Below are 20,404 nucleotides of genomic sequence, written 5' to 3' on the forward strand. Positions count from 1 at the left end.
AACGTGCGAACGCAGCCATGGTTCGCAGCCGTTGCCGGTGTGCGTGTGTGACAATTGCCTCGAAATATCCGCAGGCACAATTCTGACCCGAAGACTGGGATAAAGGATCAAGGCAAACGGAAAACACCTCATATTTGTGCGTGAGGTGCGCAAATTTGATCATTCATCGGGAGTTCGTTCCAATCTTGCAGTTCTGAGTGGGTGACGGCTTGTGAATGCTGCTCATGTGTCTGCCTAGTTCAGTCGCCTCGCCACGTTCTGCCCAACTTGCGGCAGTCTCAGATCCGACACCCAAGCATTGTATTGTCGTAGTCGTTGTCGGAGGAGGTATGATCTATCTCGAAATGGTACGTCGTGTCGTCGTCTGAAGACTTGTGATGGTTGTTCAGGAAGGACAAGAATGAAGAAGCATGCGATTGAGAAACTAGCACGACGCTAAGCTACATCTGTGCTCAGGCCTACAGTACTCACAATTCTCTACCTCCGTACTGGTGTTTCGTCCTTGACTTTTGTGTCACCTCTTCGAGATCTTCTGATCTAGATCATTCTCAAATGCAAGTACTCTGATGTATAACTATGATACAAGTGTATCGTGCCGTTCCGGGCGATATCATCTGATCACAGCTAGGAAAGGAGAACTAGGAAAGGGAGAGCATTGTTCAAGCATTCGACCAACCATTTTACAGTTTTCCTGAAGATTTCTTCATACTCTTGGTCCATTGCAGTACCTGAGAGCCTTTCATTTTATTGCATTCAGAGCATCGAGCGAAGTCTTTGAGTTTCTATCACGTGCGCACCCTGTTACGTTGAAGAAGAGATAGATCCACGGAACAAGGAGACGATGACTATTGTTCATCATGGTATATCAAGTCGCTCTTGGCGGCCCGCCAAATGGCGTTTCGCAACAGCGATCCGGACAGTGTACCAGTTTAAGTTATGGCCTAAGTTTACTGGGCATGTCGGTACGTTGTCGGAAGAACGGTTATTCTTCGCCAACCAGTTCCTTATTGTATCTTGTTAGATTCTTTTGTTAAACCGTTGATTCCTTTGGTCTTGAAGGAGTTGGCTCTCAAGTTGTCAACGTCTATCACGTGCCTCTTGATTGCCAACCACACCTTTAAGAATGTTTTGCTATTAGCATCATTGTTGTACTTAGGGTGCTCTATGACCGATAACTCCTTTTGTCCGGCGCTTTGCAATGTACTCTCAAAAGCATTCGTGCATTTATTTCCCCTCTCACTCGCGTATTGATGTACCGAAGTTCCTGATTCGCTAGTGTCGGAGGGGTACGCTAAAGCCTCCAGGCTAAGTACATAGGTACCTAAGCATAAAAGCTCACGACCTGTGGGACTTTGGCCCACTGGTTCTTTGGGTTCTTGATTGTCTGTTGTGATGTTGCTAGCAGACTTCTCCCCAGTCTGGGCTTCTCTTTTCGTATGCATCGCGGCTACTCCTATTTTCCGCAATGGCCCAGTTGTTGACCTTGGATATTCTCAATACCAAGGGGTAACATTGAGCTCAGGTGTCAGCCAGTATCTTGGCATGAGATTTGCAGCTCCCCCGACTGGCAATCTAAGATTCAGAGCGCCTGTGCAAGCTTTGTCAACTATTGGTGTGCAAAACGCTACAAATGTTTGTGTCTCATTCAAATATGACTTTTCAGTAATTGATAAACCTAGTTTCAACCAATTTGTCTTGGTATCAGTGCAACAATATCCTCTTCAGAGGCCGAAGATTGCCTCTTTGTCAACGTGTGGGGCCCGGCGAAAGCGACATCTGCTTCCAAGTTGCCCGTCTGGGTGTACATACAAGGCGGAGGATATGTCACTAATTCAAATGCGAACTATAATGGTTCTACAGTGGTGGCCGCCTCAGACCAGAATATTGTCTTTGTCAACTTCAACTATCGAGTCTCAGCTTGGGGCTTCCTAGCTAGCGAGGAAGTGAGAGCTGATGGAGATCTGAATGCTGGCCTTCTTGATCAGAGATTTGCGCTACAATGGGTGCAAGACCACATCGAGCAGGTAAGCCTAAGTGCCTTCGATCCATCTTCACGTCTAACAATTATCAGTTTGGAGGAGATCCCTCCCATGTTGTGATTCATGGAGTTTCAGCTGGTGCCGGTTCAGTTGCATTACACCTAACTGCATAGTAAGTAGTAAGCTCTGATCCCAGTGGCAGAGCTGAATTGTGTATAGTGGTGGCCGCAATGATAATCTCTTTGTTGGCGCTATTGCTGAATCTCCATTCTTCCCAACTCAACCCCAAGTCCCAGAGCTTGAATGGCAATTTGAAACATACGCCGACGCTGCAGGTTGCGGTAATGCAACTGATCCACTTACCTGTTTGAGATCCAAAGATACGGCAATTCTTCAAGCCGCCAACGTCCCAGCGCCTTACCCCGGTCGCAGTAGTGCTCCCCTTTTCTACTTCACGCCCACTGTCGATGGGGACTTCATCAGAGATTATCCTTATCGCCTAATCGAACAAGAAAAGCTTGTAAAAGTACCACTTATGGTTGGAGGTGCGTCAAATCCATGCGTCCGTATTGCCTCGGCTAACTATTTACCACCAAGATGACACAAACGAAGGCTCAGGCTTCGCAGCCAATGCATCTTCCCCCCCCGACGTGGCAACATTCTTCCAGAACAACTACCCACTCCTAACAACCAACGACACAGACGCAATCAACACCCAATATCCCCTCATGCCTCCTCTCCCCAAACACGCAGCATACTTTCCCTCCGCATCTGCTGCATATGGAGACTCAACATTCACCTGTCCAGGCAACCTCCTCGCGTCTTCATTCTCCACCTACAACACACCCTACCAAGTGTGGAACTACCGCTACAACGTCCTCCAAGCAAACAACGTCGCCGCAGGCCTAGGCGTCCCCCACACGTTCGAGTCCCCAGCGATCTTTGGTGTAGGCAATGCAGGCGATAACCCGAATTCGAGTTATGCTACTTACAACGCGGATATTGTCCCTGTGTTGATGAATTATTGGATTAGTTTTGCGAGAGATCTGAGTCCGAATAGGTATAAGTTTGCAGAGGCACCGCATTGGGAAAGTTTTGGGAATGGAAGGAGGATTTTGTTGCAGACTAACGGCACGGTGATGGAGACTGTTCCTGAAGAGCTGGTGCAGAAGTGTGAGTTCTGGAAGGGGTTGGCGGTCACCATGGAGCAGTGACGTGACTTGAGTGGAACAAAATGGTGAAGCCACATGGGGATGCGAAGACGGAGTTTCAAGGTAATCCACGTGAGAGAGGTTTCATGGGGATGAGCTAATATATCCCTCATGCGGAGGTAAACAATTCACTCAATGCCGTTTCGATCACAGTCAGATATTTGAGCGTACTTCTTGGAGTGCCGTTCGAATTCTATGACACTTATAGCGTCATACGAACGAGCTAGAATTAATTGTACTTTGCAGTATCATTGCCCAGCATCTTGTCAATCTGCTCCCACTTCTCCACAGATCACAACCCGTCACTTGGACCTTCTTCCGACTTGTCCCTCTACGATATCTCAGTAAGAGTGAGCTTGGCATGGTTCATTTCGTATACCCCTGTCTTCACCACGACTTCTGGCTTCATCGCGGGTGGGGGTACTAGACGAGGAGTTTCTGATCCTTGCTCTGCATCACATCCATCAGATCTTCCATCAGGCCTGCCATGCAGATTAGCAGGATATCTCTGTCGTTGGCGCCGAGCAGACCTTTGACTATGACGTCGAGGAGACGGAAACCGTTATGAAAACCGAGGGTAGCTAGCGTATTAAGGGGAGGGAGATCCTCGTTCTCTGCTATCTTCCTGTCTAGGTCGATAGGAGGTTACACGATCACGAGGCTAACTAGAACGACAACTGTCAGCATCTTGGTTTTTATAAAGTGGAGGAGAACTAGAACAGTAAGAAAGGGGTACTTCTCCTTGGGGGCTTCGTGCATGTTGTGATTGATGACCTAGGTCAATAGGAATGTACACGATCTTCACGGTATTTAGAACGATAGTTATCAGCATATTGGATTTCATGAAGTGGAGGGAAACTTAAATGGTAAGAAAGGGATACTTCTCTTGAGGATCTCGTGCACGTCGCGAGGTATAGGTTGTGACACGGCTAGTGCCGCGATGTCTGCTTGGTTGAGCTTGACGCGTCTGATCGCGGGGTGAGTTGGAATTTAGATGATACCTAGGTATGCTGGTGATCGTATTGCTGGAGACCCTGACGCTCAGTATCGGTCCCAGGTCGACCTTGGAGGGCGATAGCCATGCTTTTCATCTTCTGTGGCCTTCTCTTCTTCCCTTTTCAATCGGTTCTTGTCAACCTGAGTCACCTCGTATCCATTGTAATGGTACTTGGGCTTTGGCTGCAGGATATTAGCATTGAAACATAGGTCGATGTGATGATGGTTTACCTTCTGACCGTCTTAGCTGCTGCTGGGATCCATCTCGATCTCTACGCGTCGGATCCCCCATGCTACACACCCTAATGCTCCAGATCATGTTGATTGACTGTTTCGCGAATGAAGTTGGCGCTGTGATAGCTTTCAGGTTGCTCTTGATTGATCTGGTGATGTTTGCTGCGTTGCACTCTCTGGATGGTCGGCGGTTTCGAGAATGAGAGATGGCGCTCTGAGCACAACTGGTCTGTGTGTTGTTATCAACAAATCTTCTATTATTATTAAATTTCTTGCTATCAACAACTTGTAATTACATCTAAGCAAATTTAACACCACAATATAATACACTTTAGAATTCTATACTTTACTCCACATCCCCGGCTCCACACACCCGGCTCCACACACATGGCTCTACACACCTGGCTCCACACACCAACACACCAATGATGACTCATCTGAGGAAGACGGAGGACGGAGGCCGGAGGTCGGATTATATACCCTCCGTCTTCACGCTAATAAAATCCGTCTAAATAGTTTTAAATAAATTCACTATATATCGGCTTTTTTAAAAAAAAATTATTAGAAATTCACTATTTTAGCTTTTGTATTATTAATTAAACAAAAATAATAAAGATTCACTAATATGTTTTGAAAAATAATAAAACGAATTATAAAGCGCTACTTTTTTTATCTTATAAAAAGCTTAAGATGTAGGACCACGTTGGCGGCATCTCTACTACTCTTGTCGATATTTTAGTCGCCATCGAGATTTCGCACTTTCCCCGCGTTTGTCACTACAATCGCGATCAAAGACAGCGAAGGGGAACCTGCAGACAAGGGTTTCTCAGTAGAGCTACAATCCAAACCTATCTTCGTCACAGCGAACGACAAGACATACACTCTGACCATGCAGCCAACTGTGGTCCACACTGACTTGTGTACGCTCTGTGTGCGAGATTGGTAATTTGGCGAGTTCAACTCACTCTGTATGTCGTCTCGCTCTGTTTGTCGTCTTACTCTGTATGTCTTTGCTTTGCTGAAAAGTCGCTCTGCAGTGGACGTATCCGCCACAGCAGCCTTATCGGCCTGTCGATGCTGTATTGGAATATTCCACGTCGAAAATTGCACTCTGCGAAAATCAAGCCTCGTGCGAAGACGATGCTTTAATCGAGTGATGATCAAATGTGGCGATAAGTCACATAATCCTATCACCACTGAGGAGGGAAAAGAAGGGAGGCAGAATCGCGAAGGTAGGTATATAAACACGAAATGACGATAACAGAAATAGGCTAACCCAAATTGGAAGTGACGATGGTCCCCAACCCATTCTCGCCGCATCTACCGTGCAAAGTCCACCATGCTTTCGCAACTGTCCTATCCGATGTTGTCCAATCGCTGAAGATTAAGTCTTAGAACTCTGGGAAAATACGTTCCGATCGTCGCGGTCTTATGTAGGTTGGGACAACAGTAACGAAGGGAGCGAATACAGCGGGTACGTGCAGATTGCAGCGTACACCATGAAGAGCAGATCAAACCAAGAAGAAGGCAGCAGACACGATCCGCGAATGTCCAGTGACCGCAACAGAAAGTCTACTAATGCATAATCAAGGCCGACAAGATGCAAGTCTCAATCATCTTGTCCTTAACATGCTAATGTCTTGACAGTATCTTTTCCTTGCATCGCCCATCTTCATCCGGTGCTAATCTCCTCCAGTCGACCAAAGTTTCCCTACCATTGATACTATTGTATGGTCTCGGTGGCCGCGGGAGGGACAGTGTCGTGGATGAGCGATTATTTCAAGGATCTGGCAGTATATTGCAGGCTCGGAGAGCACAGAGATTGTAAGGACAAGAGGTTGGACTCCAAGATGCGGAAGGCTCTGAGAACGGATAGATGTAGCAAACAAACAGGATGAGATATGGTTTAGAATGTGCCTACAGAAGCGATGCAACTGTTAGTATTCCCGTGGCTCCGAGCAAAGTGCCAAAGGCAACAACCCATATGAGATGACAGGCTATTTAATTCAACGGGGCGGGAAGCCCGCAATCAATGGAGCTGATGCACAAGCCTTAGAAGAGCCATCTTCAATTGTTGAGACTTTGTGATCCCAAGAATTCGAAAATCCCACATACAAGCCATGGTTCAGCTCTCACTCACAGCATCACAAACCACAGAATGCACCAAATCCTACGCAGACATTGGCCAACTGGCAACTATCGAGGAAGAGTTTGACGAGGTATGCAATAGATGGCAAGGCCCCGCGACGCTTAATCCCGTCCTACATGATGCATGCGTAACGCACAGGTCCTCCGTCGTCGTTGCCTTGCGCCAAACCCGGTGAATTCGTTACACCTTAGAAGGTCTTGACATCACAATCAACCTCTCCAGTCCGAATAATTCGTCACATACTGTAGTTTATCAGCTCCCAACAAGACAGAGTAGATCCGAAATGGCACCGTCGTCCTTCGTCAATAGACAGGCACTATCCTGGGATGCCAGGCTCGCAACCTTCTCTCGCCCAGACGGGGCCAGAAATAGTCGAGGTCGTATGCCCAGGCGAAGAATACGCGTTGTGGCTGCGAACAAAGCCTCCTCCGCCCTCGTCCTCTTCCTTTCTTGTCCTCTATTCCCCGTTTTGGTTGCTTCGTGCTTTGGGCCTCTGTGGTTTCCTACAAAGCTCTCGAACATATTTGTAAGTTTTCCGTCATAGTTTATAAGATTAAAATTAAGCGAGTTTAGTTTTAGTTTAAATTTAATTTAAATTTATTGCTTTATTTAATTTAAATTAAAAATTAATTTATATTTAAAAAATTATTATGAAAATTATGAAAACTTGTAAACTCGTGAAATCGTATTTATTTTACTCGTATTTTAGTTTTGAGCAAACGGGAAGCGAAGCTCCCTTTTTTAGTTCTTCTTCCACACTTTTGTTTACTTTTCTTCGCGAAATAATTCCCACGCTTTTTCCGCACCATGGCAAATTCGGACAAAGCCATTGGCAGAGACGTTCCTTGGGAAGGCAAATCGAAGTTCAGATCGAACCAAGAGTGCACAATCTTGACAAGTCAAGCCGACGAACTGAACGTGTAAGTGTTTAGCGTTTCTCTGACGACATTAGTGCCTTGAATTGACATCGATTTTGCAGATACACTGGCAAGAAGTACCGTTTCGACTTTTTCTCGCAAAATCCGACAATCCTCCTGCCTGAGACTCTCTTGGAAGGCAAGACGGCGTTCGTCAACTATATCTGCTTAGACTCGGAGCATATGAAGAAGATCAGCAACAGCGTCAAAGAGACAGTTCAAACGACCAGCCTTGATTCGAGACCAGAACAGCCAATCGACCTGTCAACAATCAACACGACTCTTGCTACGATGCATGTACCACCAATGTCGGCCGAAGATCATATTTTGTTGATGAAACAGCACAAGAGAGGCATCGATATCATGAGCTTCGGAACGGAAGTCAACAGTGAAGCAGTCTTGACTATCTTCAGCGATAAATTCGGCACCCTTCCGGAAGACAGCCAACTGAGACAAATTCTTGCTGATCTAAGAAAGGGCTGTCGTGTGACAATTATCCGCGACCATTCAAATGTATGGTGCAATGTCGGTGACAAGACTTGGCTGCATCGTCTTCAAAAGGTATTCACGCATGGCTTGTATCCTGATTTCCTATCATTGTAGGTTTAATCTCATCACTCATCGCATCTCGAATACTGATTTCCGCAGTCAAGAGGAGCAAGTACACGATGAGAAATCCTCTGACCCGAACGCCACCAAACCAAAGCAGCGCCTTCAATGCTACCTAGACGGAGACCTGCTGATCCCAAACCTACCGTGGATGAAATTGCCCCCAAGTCGAACAGATGTAGTCCTGGACTATGAAGGAGAGCCCGTTCCACTATCCGATCGTTATGGCACTTTCTCGATCCGACGTCGCTTCACTTCTCTGCAAGATTATCAGATTTTTATGGCACTTCTGGCACTCAAGGATCACCATTACCAGGAAGAAATGCTGAACAAGATCTTCAATAGACGAATCAAGCATACTGCCAGAGTCTCGAAGATGTTAGGGGTAATGGGCTATTATCTGTACATCTCTGTTGATAATCTTGTCAATACCACGATGCCAAAGATTTCGGACGACACAACCTTTGATATCACAGAAGCAATCGGTCCTAAGGAGAACGAGGACGACAAGGATCTCGAGCCATTCGCGTTTTCGGCTCGAGTCACCGATAAAGTTTGGAATTCTCGCTCGTGTTTTGTCCTGGCATACTTCCCCGACGTGGACCCTGATTGGTAAGAAGGTCAAGAGTTCCAGGTCTACCTAGAGATGGATATCAATACAGAGCGCATCAAACGTCAAGTCCAAGCTTTGGAAAAGATATCCGAGTTACCTAAGAGCACACTCACACAAATCTTACTGGGCATCAACTACGATAAGGATACCGTGGAAGCCAAGAATCCTATTTCGAATAAGATTGCATCTCTCACGACAGTAGCGACCAAGTATGCACTGGACATGCTAAGAGGCGCTAATTTCAACGGTCTACAATGGAAGGCCTTTGATTCTGTTGTGTTTGGCACCGATGGCGTATCATTCCTACAAGGTCCTCCTGGTACTGGAAAATCCCATGTCATCTCCTTCATTGCGGTCTTCTGCAACCTCATCGGCGTTCCCATCTTAGCAGGGGCACCGTCTCGAGTAGCAACCAAAGCAATGGCACTTAAAATTATCAAACAGCTCCAAAGTCTTCCCGAAGATGCTAGGCAAGACATCAATCTTACCATCTCGCCAACATTCAACGAGTCTCAGAGCATGGCATTGGAACATCTTGGTCAGCGCGAACGCACTGCCAAATGGTCATCCCCAGAAGACATACTCCTTCGTGACTACCAGCTGTTCGTCAAAATCTTAACCGGTGTCGAGAGTCACTGGGATCCAAAAGACAAGGTCGATCAAAAGGCAAAGCGTGACTGGGTTAGGCTTTACAAAGGCATATTAACCAATGACCAAAAGCTCACACCACAGCAGTGGGACTTTTTCTGGAGCACGGCAAGGTCGTTTAGAGGCATATTTCTCGATAAGTCGACCATGATTGTCAGCACTGTGAACAATCAAGGCGCTCTCATCCGTACGTCAACCAAGTTCCTTGGCCGCATTGAAAGAGATGGCTTGGCAATTATCGATGAAGCAAATGTCGACCCGGAATTCGACATAAGTATCACCTTGTCTTTCAACCCATACTGCACCTCCTTCGTCGGTGACCATTTCCAGCTCAGTCCAATTTGTGGATCAGAAGGCGTCAACGAATTTGGCAGTCAAGGCACGATGAGTCTCTTCCAACGTGTGGCAGAGGGACAAGATCCTAAGCTCTTCACTATGCTCCAAATGACATATCGCTTTCCGGCAAGATTGGCAGATCTCCCAGGAGCAATCTCAGGATATGTTGGCCTTTGTACTCAAGATCCCAGCGCTCATGATACCGACCCAACCTGGCAAATGTACTCTAATTGGTTCAGGAGCTCTCGATTTGCACAGCATCGTTGAGACCGTAGTCCGCTGCATAAAGCTATCAAACGCCCTGGCAACTACCAACAAGAGTTTGACAAATTGCCAAAAGGCGATGCTCGTCGATTGTTCATCAATCAGAGGACCCGATCTGGTAAAGCGAATCATTCGATGTCCACCGTCAATTATGGTAACATTAACGCCATCTATGCCTACGTTGATCATATGGTTGCGGCCCAGCAAACTCTCAAGGAAAAGATTACCATATTGGTACCATTTGCTGCTCAATTGACGGATATGAACGACTTCTTCGACAAGACCCCACTTCAAGGCATCAGAATCAAGACCATTGACAGCTACCAAGGCTCAGAGGAGGACATCATTCTCTTGGACTTGACAACAGCCAATGAACATGACCCTGCAGCCATTGGATTCTTGCGTAAGTGGAATCGAATCAATGTCGCCATTACTCGTTGCAAGCAGGCACTTGTCATGTTTGGGAACCTTGATCTGCTGCGCACCCGGATAGAAGCCATTAACGATAATGCATCTTCGAACTTTGCCCTTATGTTGATGGATATAATCGACAGAGGAGATGTCATCGACTACTGCAATCTCGATGCAGAGAATGATTTCTTGCCAAAGGATGCCATCGAATGGGCTACTCAACGCTTTACTCTGAAGTGCCCACCAAGTCAAATGAAAGAGCTCCGTGGCAGGCCCGCTCTCCCTATCCGTGATAAGAAAGCTCCCGAAACTATTTCAAGCCTCGAGTGGAAGCTGATTCGACGACTCGACGACTTCAGAGTGGCTGCAGCCAACGGGCGACTTGCAGCTGAAGCTCAATCTAGTTATGTCACAGGATTATTTGATATGCTGGAATCCAAAATCGACCACGATGACAACATCGAGGGCAAGGTCAAGGACAAGGAGCTGGATATGGAAATGGATGCTTGTCCTGTGGTTGATGATGATAACTATGAGATGGGTATAAGATTGATTGAATGAGGAACTGTAGACAAGTAGATTATAACAATCAAGGACCGAAACATTCAAGAAACGGTATTTCTGAGAACCAGAGCATTATGATCTCAACAGACAGTTCTGAGTGCGGAACTCGCTAGTCTGAAGCTACCGTACGCGAGCCTCAAAATAGGATAGAGGCACTTCTTTAGATCCCGCTGTCTTCGAGCAACTAGAACCCGCACTTAGGGTTAGAGTCGCATTTGCAAGGTTGGTCGAGATTCCAATGCAATTCATTTCTGAATGGATAGTTTCTTATAAATCCCACTTTCAGCTCCAAGGCGACCGCACATTCCAACACACAATCATACAATCAAACTTCCAAAGTTCGAGCAGCTACTATTCAACTCTCAAACAGACACTTTGTCGAGCTTAAAAGGACTAATTTTCTAACCAAAGATGGATTCGGATTGCAGAGTCGCTGTAATAACAGTCGCAATTGCAACAAGGCAAGCTAAAGCTGCTAAAGATCACGTTATCAACAATCTCATTGTGCTCTACCAAAAGTGTCTCCGGGCTATACCTCAGAAAACGTCCGATTTGCCACCGTCTTACACTCAAAAGCCTATGAAAACAAATGAGCAGGTTTTGAAATGCATCCGTTGGGATTTGGGTGCCCTTGACGAAATCATCAACATACAATGGTATCAATGGCATCTTGCTCATCGCGCACAACATAAGCTCACATTGGCACTGGAGCAGGTAGCAAGGTACTTCAATCAGTGCACCGACAGCCACAAGATGAATATCATACGCGCTCAAGATATGTGCGATGAGCTTCGGTTTCTGATCTACGGTCTTGGGGACGAGATAGTTCTTGCGACAATGGAGGAATGCAAGGAGCAGCGAGTGAACTATGAAGCTGTAGAACGGACATTGGGCATTTTCAAAGAGGAATCTCCTCCAGAATATACCGCATAGAGCAAAGGATGTTGAAGGAAATTGGTAGGTGTGGACGACACAGACAATAGGCAAGCAAACTTAAGCAAATTCCTGAAGTAATCATACTACCATGATGACCCTCCTCAAACCATTGCTGTAATTGATATGACTTGTGTCTCAAAGAAAACTGTGCGATTCGGTATATTCTATCATTCTAGCGCCCCTCAAGAGCATATCTTACAGCAGATCTACCTAGCTGTTTCAGGTCACTGAATTCGAAGCTGAACTCAGCCCGGGCATATGAAAAGCATCTATTTTCTATGGTAAAGTCTATCAAGATCCTAGCTTGAGCACGAGAAGCTGTGTTCGAAGCAGTGTATATCTACGCTCTCGGCTCAATGATCGAGCCTAAAGACTAAAACGCTTCAACCTCCATCCTCCCATCGCCAACGATATCAGCAACCTCTTCTGCCACATCTTGGAACTCTACCCAGCCTTTCATCTTGTCCAAGACATGCACTCCGTAGACGACTTCGTCACCCTCCACGCTTTTCACAAGACATTTTAAGCCTGGCTCAAAGAAGAATGGAACAGAGTACCTTCCCTTGGCCTCACCGGATTCTCTCCTAGCAGACCTAACACGATGAAAAGTGGCTACCCAGCGTCCACCGCTAACCTTGGCCATCAAGTCGCCAATGTTTACGACGATACTGCCAGGGACATAAGGAGCGGAGATCCAATCCCCTTCAGTATTTTGAACCTCGAGGCCGCCGGTAGAGTCCTGGTGAAGGAGGGTGAGAATACCAGAGTCAGTGTGGGGGGTGCAGATAAGTTCTTGCTGGCGTTCTGCTGGAACTGGAGGGTAATGAAGGAGACGGAGAGTGCTGAGCGATTCGAAGAGGTAATGATCAAAAAATGTCGCAGGTTTACCTAGGCTGATAGCTAAGAGGGAGAGAAGGCGTGCAGCGAGTGATTGAAGCTCTGTATGGAGCATCTCGCACCGAGCCTGGAAGTCGGCATACGAAGGATGGAAGACGTTGGGCTCAGTGAGATCAAATTTGGAGCTAGTGAGAGGCAAGACAGTGGTCTTGATGCTTGGCGTGCCAAGTTCGAAACCTTCCTTGACGTTGTCTGCTCCAGCCTGTGTTGGGAAATAGCTTCGAATTGAGTCAGCAAGTGGCGCAAAAATGGAACAATGCTCTTACCCTCTATATGTGTTCTTGTTAGTCTTGATGAAAGTCTTCTTCGCAAGAGTCATCTTCTCCTCCATGGACAACCCATTGGCCCCAAAGAACTCATCACAAAGTGCAAAGACATCCTCGTGACTAAACGTGAGGGGTAGGTCCTTGAGATAGACAAATCCAGTCGTTGAGAAGGCTTCGTCTAGGCGCGTAGACAATGCCGTGAGTTCTCCTGGGTCTGGAGAAGGTGATGATAGAGCAGAGAGAGAGACGACTGGCAATGAAGAGAATGAGGTAGACATTTTTACGACGATGTTCAGATCTGTTGAAGAGAGAACGTGATTTAAGGTTGGAATGGAAAGGAAAAGGGACACGAACGGTACGCCGGCCCCTCTTTATGGCATCCTAACAGAAATTCATCATTTCGTCTCACCTCATTTTCTGTTCACAGACTGTGCGATCGTGTTTCAGTCCCGGCATCCGCATCAGACGGTCATATACGGAGCCCACTCCGGGGGAGGATCCATCGGAAAAACCGTCTCCAATTCGGCGCCGTCATATACTGTCATACATATATCGAGTCCTGGAACTACAAACCCTTTCTGTATAAGCGTCGTATCGATGATTTAAAGCATGCAAAGACGTCCGTAGTCAACAATGTCGTCCAGTTAAACTTTGGACATGGAGGTTGTGTCGCGTACCCAGCTCCTACATGTAACGCGACGTCCGAGAAGGCGAAATTGAAATAGGTAAACATTTCCTGAATTGTGCTTATTGGATGTTGAAGCAGAGAAATGACGAAGAGGTTAATTTAGCGTTTAGTTGACTAAGCAACTCGTGACACAAAAGCTTTTTTGTTTAATATGAGATGGCATGTGGAGCCATGATACTCGAAGCACTCTTTCACTTAGAATATGGTGCGTCGGAGGGAAGCCCTTTAGGAAAAGAATTCCAATCCATGTATCACGTGACGCTGCACTCATTTAAGGAAAAGGTCACCCTTTGGATATTTTGTAGGAGACCGCTTGATATGTGCATAGTGGAGTTGGCATAGAAAAGCAAAGTACTGTACTGAAGCATTTATGCTGGACCTTCAGTAGATAGCAGCCCCTATTTTAAGCGAGGATGGTCGCCAAATAGAAATTCGAGATCTTACCTAGGTCGTATCTCGTTGTGTAAGAACTATAAGGCTCGTACGACTTGACAGATATTGAACTCTTGCGGCCCTATCTATGTTCTATGATCCTGCTTTGCCTCCGTTCTCAGAAACAAAAACATCTCTGTTCCGCTTGAACCACTTTTTCATCCTCCTACCCCAGGATTGCAGCATCGTTTGCTCAATTTTCGGTACAGGATAAGGCTTATGAAATACTATTCAACCCAGCACTTCCTTGACAAATGTGACAGCCGATCCACCTGATTTTTGGCCGGGAAAATCGACATCCTCCATTGCTCGCACGAATGTCTTCCAGTCCAGTGCTTTGGCGGCATACTCTTCAGGGGTGGAAGGAAACATTCGCATGAATACCCGCATACTCTCAGGCTTCACAATAATTTTTGGAATTCTGTTCGGCTGTAAGTTGTTGTCGAGGTGGTCCGTCCTGCTATCTTCGCTGGTGGATGCGAGCTCCGGGCGGGACTTAACTTTTGGTTTTGGTCGTGATGGCAAGTCGAAAGATGTTAAATTTTCATTCGTCGAATCGAACCGTGTGCTATTATCCCCGGATTCTGCTGCACCTTTCAAGCTAGCTTCTGTATTGATGCCAGAATATCTCGTCGTTCCTCTTCGAGGGCTGCTAGGTGCTTGGACGCTTTGTCGAACGATAATGTTGAGAGTTCACGTTGGATACTATCTTCATTACACACCGAATTGTATTTCAGCTCTTTGACATGCACCTCCCCTGCTTTGGCCCAGAAGCCTTTGATATTCTGACGAGCTACTTCAGCACGCTCTAACCAAGCACCTTGACCTTTCTTACTGGCTTTGGGTGGGTAGTTTTTGGTTCACTTTACCAGAAGAGAAATATTGTATTCTATCCCGAAAGGCTTCCTTTGAAGCCCGCGAGCGCGAAAATGAAAGTTGTTGTAGAGAGAGATTATTCATTTCCCGTTTGGTTCGTGAGAAGAGGATTATTAGCTATTGCATCAACACAAGGTGTTTGTCTATTGCGATGACTCTGATTTGATAGTGCACTAGAAGGCCAAGAGATACTATACTGTATCTATGCTTCCAAGTCCTAATTGAACGCCCAGTCCAGCGCTATGATCAACTCCATATACCTCACCAGTTCATTCCTCGCATCCTTCGAACACTTTAACAGCCCATTTCATTCTTGGCTTCCACTCATTAGGCAAGAGATCCATCAAAATTAGGAATTCTTTCCTTTTCGGCTGAGGAAGCCACCACACGGGTTTCCTGATTTTCAGCAGCACAAAGAAGTAGCCGACGATTGTTAAGGTCCTAGGATCACCTTGTTCGAGCATCTCCACGAAGCGTGGTCCCACTCTAGTGGTGAACTTAAAGATATAATCAACACCCGGGTTGTCGTGAAGGATGGAGAGCCACTTGACATTATTCTCATATGCAGACAGCGTTTCTAGTGTAATCCCATCTCTATCTAGGTCCTCGAGTAGGAAGTCGAACTTAGTATAGGACGTATCGGCAAGACATTGGGCCGTGAGACGTGCCCCTTCCTCCACTTCAACAAGTTTTCTGGCGATTGCTTTGTTGTGAAGGTGCTGCCATGAAGCTGATACAACTTCAGTCAAAATTAGCCTCGAACTTTTCACTTTGGTGCAGTTGCGGTATAGATAATGGTGCCCTAATAAAGTCGAACTCGAACGGAGTTCATAGCATGTAGCTGAGGCTGCAATACGTTGGGTGGCAAGTAAGAGAGCCACTTACCAGCACGACAGCCTTCCCATCTCTGAAACCAATGTAATGGAAGCATGTTGTTGTTCTCGGGCGCAAGATACTGATGGCTGTCGACGGCGATAAATGCTATCGTTATGCTTCCAGCAAAGAGAATTCCAGCATTTTGTTCACTGATGCCTTTTTGAAGTTGTTGCGTATGAGCCTCGATTGCTCGCATCGTGTATTTGTGTGACGCATGACAGAGGTCTCTATCGCTTGGGAGTAAATGTCGAAGATTGAAGGCGGAAAAGCCGAGCAGTGCATCCATAACCCCTGGATTAGACATCGCAACGTCAATCATCCAAACAGAGCATGTATCATGTTCGTCAAGCTGTCGAGACTTTAGGGATCCGATAAAACGAAAATAAGTCTCTGATCTTGTAGTTGTGAAGTGGTGCATGAGTCTGAGCTCAAGAAGTCGATCACTGGGTGTATTCATGGTCATTATTGAGCTGTGACCAGCCAATTCCAGGGTGTTTAGTTCGATTGCCTGGGCACCACCAGGCTGGCCAACCAGTCAGTCAGTCAGTTATCAGTCGAGCTAATTCTCCAACTGATAGACTGATCAAAATGAGGGCATCCAACTGATCGACTGTCAGTCACTTATAAGTGCTGATAAGTTAAGAAAACGTGACTTTTGGTCACGTTCCCCTACCAAAAAGTGGCTTCACCAGGTTATTATTAGAGTATATATTATTAAAAGATGTAAACGTATAGATTGCACAGCACAATAAAAGAGTACACACCAAGAGAGTACATGCTGAAAGAATGCATATTGAGAGGATGCGGGTGCACTTGCATGCTTTAAGACGGCTCATAAGTCCTAGAAGAGGGCTGAGAAACCATAAGATCAATACCAAGGACTTGACTAAGCTCTAGCTCAATAAAAGGCATGATTCTTAGTGTTTTGGTAGAGTTTTAGATAGATGGAGTGATGGATTAAGGATCAGAATCATCATGATGGAAATCCTAAGTGTTAAATGTTCGTTTCACCGCCTTTTTTTGGCCAATCAGAAAGCTTTCTTTGCCTATCCGCCCCTGAATCCTCCCTAAAAGGCTTCAAAAATGACTCCAAAATCGAAAAAATCGAATCTCTGAACTGATCAGTTACTGCCAGTTGGACTATTGGATCACTGATAGACTGAGACGATTCAAAATGTCTAAACTGATTCACTTTAACTGCTCACTTGTCAGTCAGTTGACCAGTCGACTGACTGGTTGGCCAGCCTGGGCACCACGATGGGAAGACTCGGCTCGAATGAGGCCAGAAGTGGAAGTGGCATTGCTCAATGTCTCTGAGCCACATCGCGATGGTGTCAAATCGCCGTAGGTACGCGAGCTATCAGAGCTTTTGTGACGCCTCAGTGTAGCGATCCTTACTGGAGGTAAGGGGAACACATGGATTTCGTTCTTCCGTGGTTCAAAGTCGCAGTCGAAGCTGTATTTCGTACAGTTGGCACATCGGGGATGCACTTCATCGCACTGTAAGAAACGTTAGAATTGTTAGATACACTAAATCACTCTATGCATTACCTTTATCCGTTTCACTTTACAGTTTTTGCATCCATTCCGACTCTTTCGATGTGCCTTTCGGTGGTGCATGATTGGATTCAGAATACGCAGTCGAGTTTTCCAAAGGGAGAGAGACAATAGACTCGTAAACGATGACTGGTATGTTTGGTGGGAGATACGAGCGATACGACATTTGTTGATATCCAAAGCCCCAATTCAAGTAGCAAAATGTGCTGTGCACTAAAATCTCAGCGCATATGCATTGCAATCCTTCAATCTCGGAGCTAAGAGAATTGACTTATGAGTGGTTGTTGCAAATTAAAGTTGCCAGTGGATCTGCAAATCGATCGTGGTAGAATACTTGGTAGATAGGATAAATAATCGCACCCTTGAGGGCTATAGATGGAGCTTCAAGCAGGGTTTCTAACGAATCAGAAAGCCAAATATTGGGACTTTGTATGTAGAACATACTAGAAGTATCAACCCCCAAGGGTGCGATTATTTATCCCAAATACCAAGTATGTCGCAGTATTTGAATCGAGATGATTGGATACACCAAATACGATTCGTCCCCTCATTGACACAGCCAAGTAACAAGATCACGTGCTATCACTATCCACTCGGGTTTCATACTTTAAAGAAAAGGAAGTCTATTTTCAATTCGTAAACATCTCCTTTGAAACATGGGGCTCGCCAGTTGGAAAAAGGTCTCATATTTCATTTCCAAATCAAGTCTCTAATCATGAATGCGGTTTCACATGATTGATATTGAGCCAAGCGAATGGGCGCAGTTAGGTAGTCGCTTGAGGCCCAAGCCTTTAACTTTTCGGGGGTCTTTGAATGACCAATCAACATCTTTTCAATACGAAAACGTTCACGAATGTCAAATCGGCCTTGCCAAGAAACGGAATATCATATGGACGTTGTCCTGTTTATATAGGCTAGTTTAGTGGCGACTTGGGAGGCATAGCGATAGTTCAATCACAGCCCTGAAAATACGTTTACGACGATTTAAACAGATGTTCGTGTGTGTGCGCCAATGCAAGGCATGGGAGAAAAAGACGACAAGCGTACGGGCCGCAAGATGCAGGTCTTGAGAATGAATTTTCTGTTTAAAGGACAAGTCATTCCAATCTATCTCTGCTTCATTTTATTCTCTTTCACTCTTCCAGACTTCAATCTAAATCTTCCTCCTCAGTCCTGTATTGGTTATCTACTTGCTAGATTTCAACACCTTCTGAAGCTTCTACATACAACCTTAAGTTACTACGATGGATATGCTCACCTTGCTTCCTCGAACGGTAGCAAACACCCAAAATTTTACGAAGGAAACTTGTTCAGTGGGAGAATCAGTATACGGGTACTATCCTTCACAACCTGTGAACGTCATTCTAGTCGCCATATTTGCCATATCTTTCATCGCAAACCTTTTCCAGGGAATAAAATCCAGATCCTGGACCTTTACGATTGCGCTCGGCGTAGGGACTTCAGCGGAAGCAGTCGGTAAGTTTGTTCGACAGAAAGTCATAGGCTCGTGAACTCATCGGATCATGCAGGGTATATCGGTCGGCTCTTGCTGCGGAATGACCCATTCAATAAGGCATAGTAAGACGTCACGCTCTGTATCACTGAGCTCTGGCTGATAATATGCTAGTATGGGGATACAACTTGTCTGTCTTACAGTCGCTCCTGCATTTATAGCTGCTGGGATCTACCTGACATTGAAGTACCTGTAAGCCTACCCTGCAATTCATAATTGATATGAAGTCAATTTCTACGGACGCAAAGATGCTCTCAGTATCTGCCGAGGTCCTTTCAAAAAGTAGAGGACGCTGATGTTGTGCAGTGTCATTGTCCATGGGGTCGGATTTTCTCGCCTTCCACCAAAGTGGTATACAAGGATCTTCATCTCCTGCGACATTGTGTCAATCATAGTTCAAACGTAAGCAGTATGCCGGGGGCTTTCTGGCCTTGTTCTTGACTATGGCTAGACCATCTCGGTCCAACCTTGATCCTCTTATTAGATCTTATACTAACACGACATTCAGAGCTGGAGCTGGGATGGCATCTGGCGGACCATCTATGATCAAAACAGGAAACGATGTAATGATGATTGGCCTCGCCTTCCAAGTTGTTACGCTCGCTATTTTCAGAGCAATGGCATTGCATGTCTGGTCTCGTATTTCAAAATACAAAGGAGAGTTGTCTCATTCAACTAAAGCCATGCGCAACACGAAGCGATTCAAAGGTCTCATTGCCTTTATCATCGTTGTGTTCACAACCATCTTGATCCGATGCATCTACCGGGTTGCTGAGATGGCTGGAGGCTGGGGCAACCGAATTATGCAGAACCAAGTCTCTTTCATCGTCCTCGATGGTGTCATGTGTTTTATTGCCGTTTTGGCTTTGAACGTATTTCACCCCGGATTTCTATTCCAGGAATCCCATGGAACTGTTGAGGGGGGAGCGAGGGATTCCACAGTCGTGCAGAAGGTTTAGGGTTGGCAGATCGATCATGAAGTTTTCGACTTTCTCAGTATGGTTTCGGTCTGACTAGTACAGGAGACAGCTCTAAGGGGAAGGAAAGGAGGTGATGAATCGAGTTCAATATCTCGGACGCGCAAATGGTGCGGAATTATGGAGACTCTGTATGGGTTTGATTTGTCCAGTAGTCATACAGAAATATATTGATAGAAAGAAAGACGAGATGCTGGAAGGATTTAGCCAGAAAGAAGTATCACAGTGTATGGTGTACCTGAATTCCATCATTAAAGTAGAACGATAATTACCTCATCGGTGAAGATGAGTAACGGCAGAACGCTTAGAAAAGCTTTGAACGAAACATTCCATGACTTCTGATGATTAGGACTTCATTGCGTCTCGAAAGAGGAGCTTCAATCCCTACACTCAATTTCTTCCCGACTACATACCAATAGTAATTCTGGTATGCGACCCCATTCGGTTTGTCTCCA

The 20,404-nt window shown here is 45.8% G+C and overlaps 8 protein-coding genes across 8 annotated transcripts; 5 read left to right on the forward strand and 3 right to left on the reverse strand.

The window, feature by feature from the left end:
• Positions 1-1,473: 1,473 nt before the first annotated feature.
• Positions 1,474-3,254, forward strand: LY89DRAFT_616489 (triacylglycerol lipase-like protein). Its single transcript, XM_018210768.1, has 5 exons — positions 1,474-1,632; positions 1,680-2,024; positions 2,072-2,151; positions 2,199-2,524; positions 2,577-3,254. The coding sequence occupies exons 1-5, from the start codon at positions 1,543-1,545 to the stop codon at positions 3,191-3,193; spliced, it is 1,458 nt and encodes a 485-aa protein (XP_018071225.1). The 5' UTR covers positions 1,474-1,542; the 3' UTR covers positions 3,194-3,254.
• A 977-nt stretch (positions 3,255-4,231) lies between these two features.
• LY89DRAFT_669317 (uncharacterized protein) lies at positions 4,232-4,857 on the reverse strand (the record flags this gene model as incomplete). The annotated part of the gene is made up of 3 exons (XM_018213088.1): positions 4,232-4,369; positions 4,488-4,649; positions 4,822-4,857. 3 exons carry the CDS (start codon positions 4,855-4,857, stop codon positions 4,232-4,234), a joined length of 336 nt encoding a protein of 111 aa, XP_018071226.1.
• Positions 4,858-7,376: 2,519 nt separating this feature from the next.
• Positions 7,377-8,711, forward strand: LY89DRAFT_733876 (uncharacterized protein; the record flags this gene model as incomplete). Its single annotated transcript, XM_018219850.1, has 3 exons — positions 7,377-7,489; positions 7,549-8,085; positions 8,135-8,711. The coding sequence occupies 3 exons, from the start codon at positions 7,377-7,379 to the stop codon at positions 8,709-8,711; spliced, it is 1,227 nt and encodes a 408-aa protein (XP_018071227.1).
• A 30-nt stretch (positions 8,712-8,741) lies between these two features.
• Positions 8,742-10,928, forward strand: LY89DRAFT_733877 (uncharacterized protein; the record flags this gene model as incomplete). Its single annotated transcript, XM_018219851.1, has 2 exons — positions 8,742-9,913; positions 9,968-10,928. The coding sequence occupies 2 exons, from the start codon at positions 8,742-8,744 to the stop codon at positions 10,926-10,928; spliced, it is 2,133 nt and encodes a 710-aa protein (XP_018071228.1).
• A 414-nt stretch (positions 10,929-11,342) lies between these two features.
• Positions 11,343-11,864, forward strand: LY89DRAFT_669320 (uncharacterized protein; the record flags this gene model as incomplete). The annotated part of the gene is made up of 1 exon (XM_018213089.1): positions 11,343-11,864. The coding sequence occupies one exon, from the start codon at positions 11,343-11,345 to the stop codon at positions 11,862-11,864; it is 522 nt and encodes a 173-aa protein (XP_018071229.1).
• A 267-nt stretch (positions 11,865-12,131) lies between these two features.
• Positions 12,132-13,756, reverse strand: LY89DRAFT_645874 (putative iron/ascorbate oxidoreductase). Its single transcript, XM_018211896.1, has 2 exons — positions 13,031-13,756; positions 12,132-12,982 (listed from the first exon to the last, which is right to left on the reverse strand). The coding sequence occupies exons 1-2, from the start codon at positions 13,306-13,308 to the stop codon at positions 12,241-12,243; spliced, it is 1,020 nt and encodes a 339-aa protein (XP_018071230.1). The 5' UTR covers positions 13,309-13,756; the 3' UTR covers positions 12,132-12,240.
• A 1,507-nt stretch (positions 13,757-15,263) lies between these two features.
• On the reverse strand, positions 15,264-17,603 carry LY89DRAFT_645879 (uncharacterized protein). The gene is made up of 4 exons (XM_018211897.1): positions 17,454-17,603; positions 17,170-17,402; positions 15,912-16,372; positions 15,264-15,765 (listed from the first exon to the last, which is right to left on the reverse strand). Exons 1-4 carry the CDS (start codon positions 17,520-17,522, stop codon positions 15,296-15,298), a joined length of 1,233 nt encoding a protein of 410 aa, XP_018071231.1. The 5' UTR covers positions 17,523-17,603; the 3' UTR covers positions 15,264-15,295.
• Positions 17,604-18,709: 1,106 nt separating this feature from the next.
• LY89DRAFT_585286 (RTA1-domain-containing protein) lies at positions 18,710-19,931 on the forward strand (the record flags this gene model as incomplete). The annotated part of the gene is made up of 5 exons (XM_018209315.1): positions 18,710-18,935; positions 18,989-19,037; positions 19,087-19,164; positions 19,279-19,374; positions 19,481-19,931. 5 exons carry the CDS (start codon positions 18,710-18,712, stop codon positions 19,929-19,931), a joined length of 900 nt encoding a protein of 299 aa, XP_018071232.1.
• Positions 19,932-20,404: the final 473 nt, after the last annotated feature.

This window comes from Mollisia scopiformis, assembly GCF_001500285.1.
Source record: "Mollisia scopiformis unplaced genomic scaffold LY89scaffold_12, whole genome shotgun sequence".
NCBI classification, from domain to species: domain Eukaryota; kingdom Fungi; phylum Ascomycota; class Leotiomycetes; order Helotiales; family Mollisiaceae; genus Mollisia; species Mollisia scopiformis.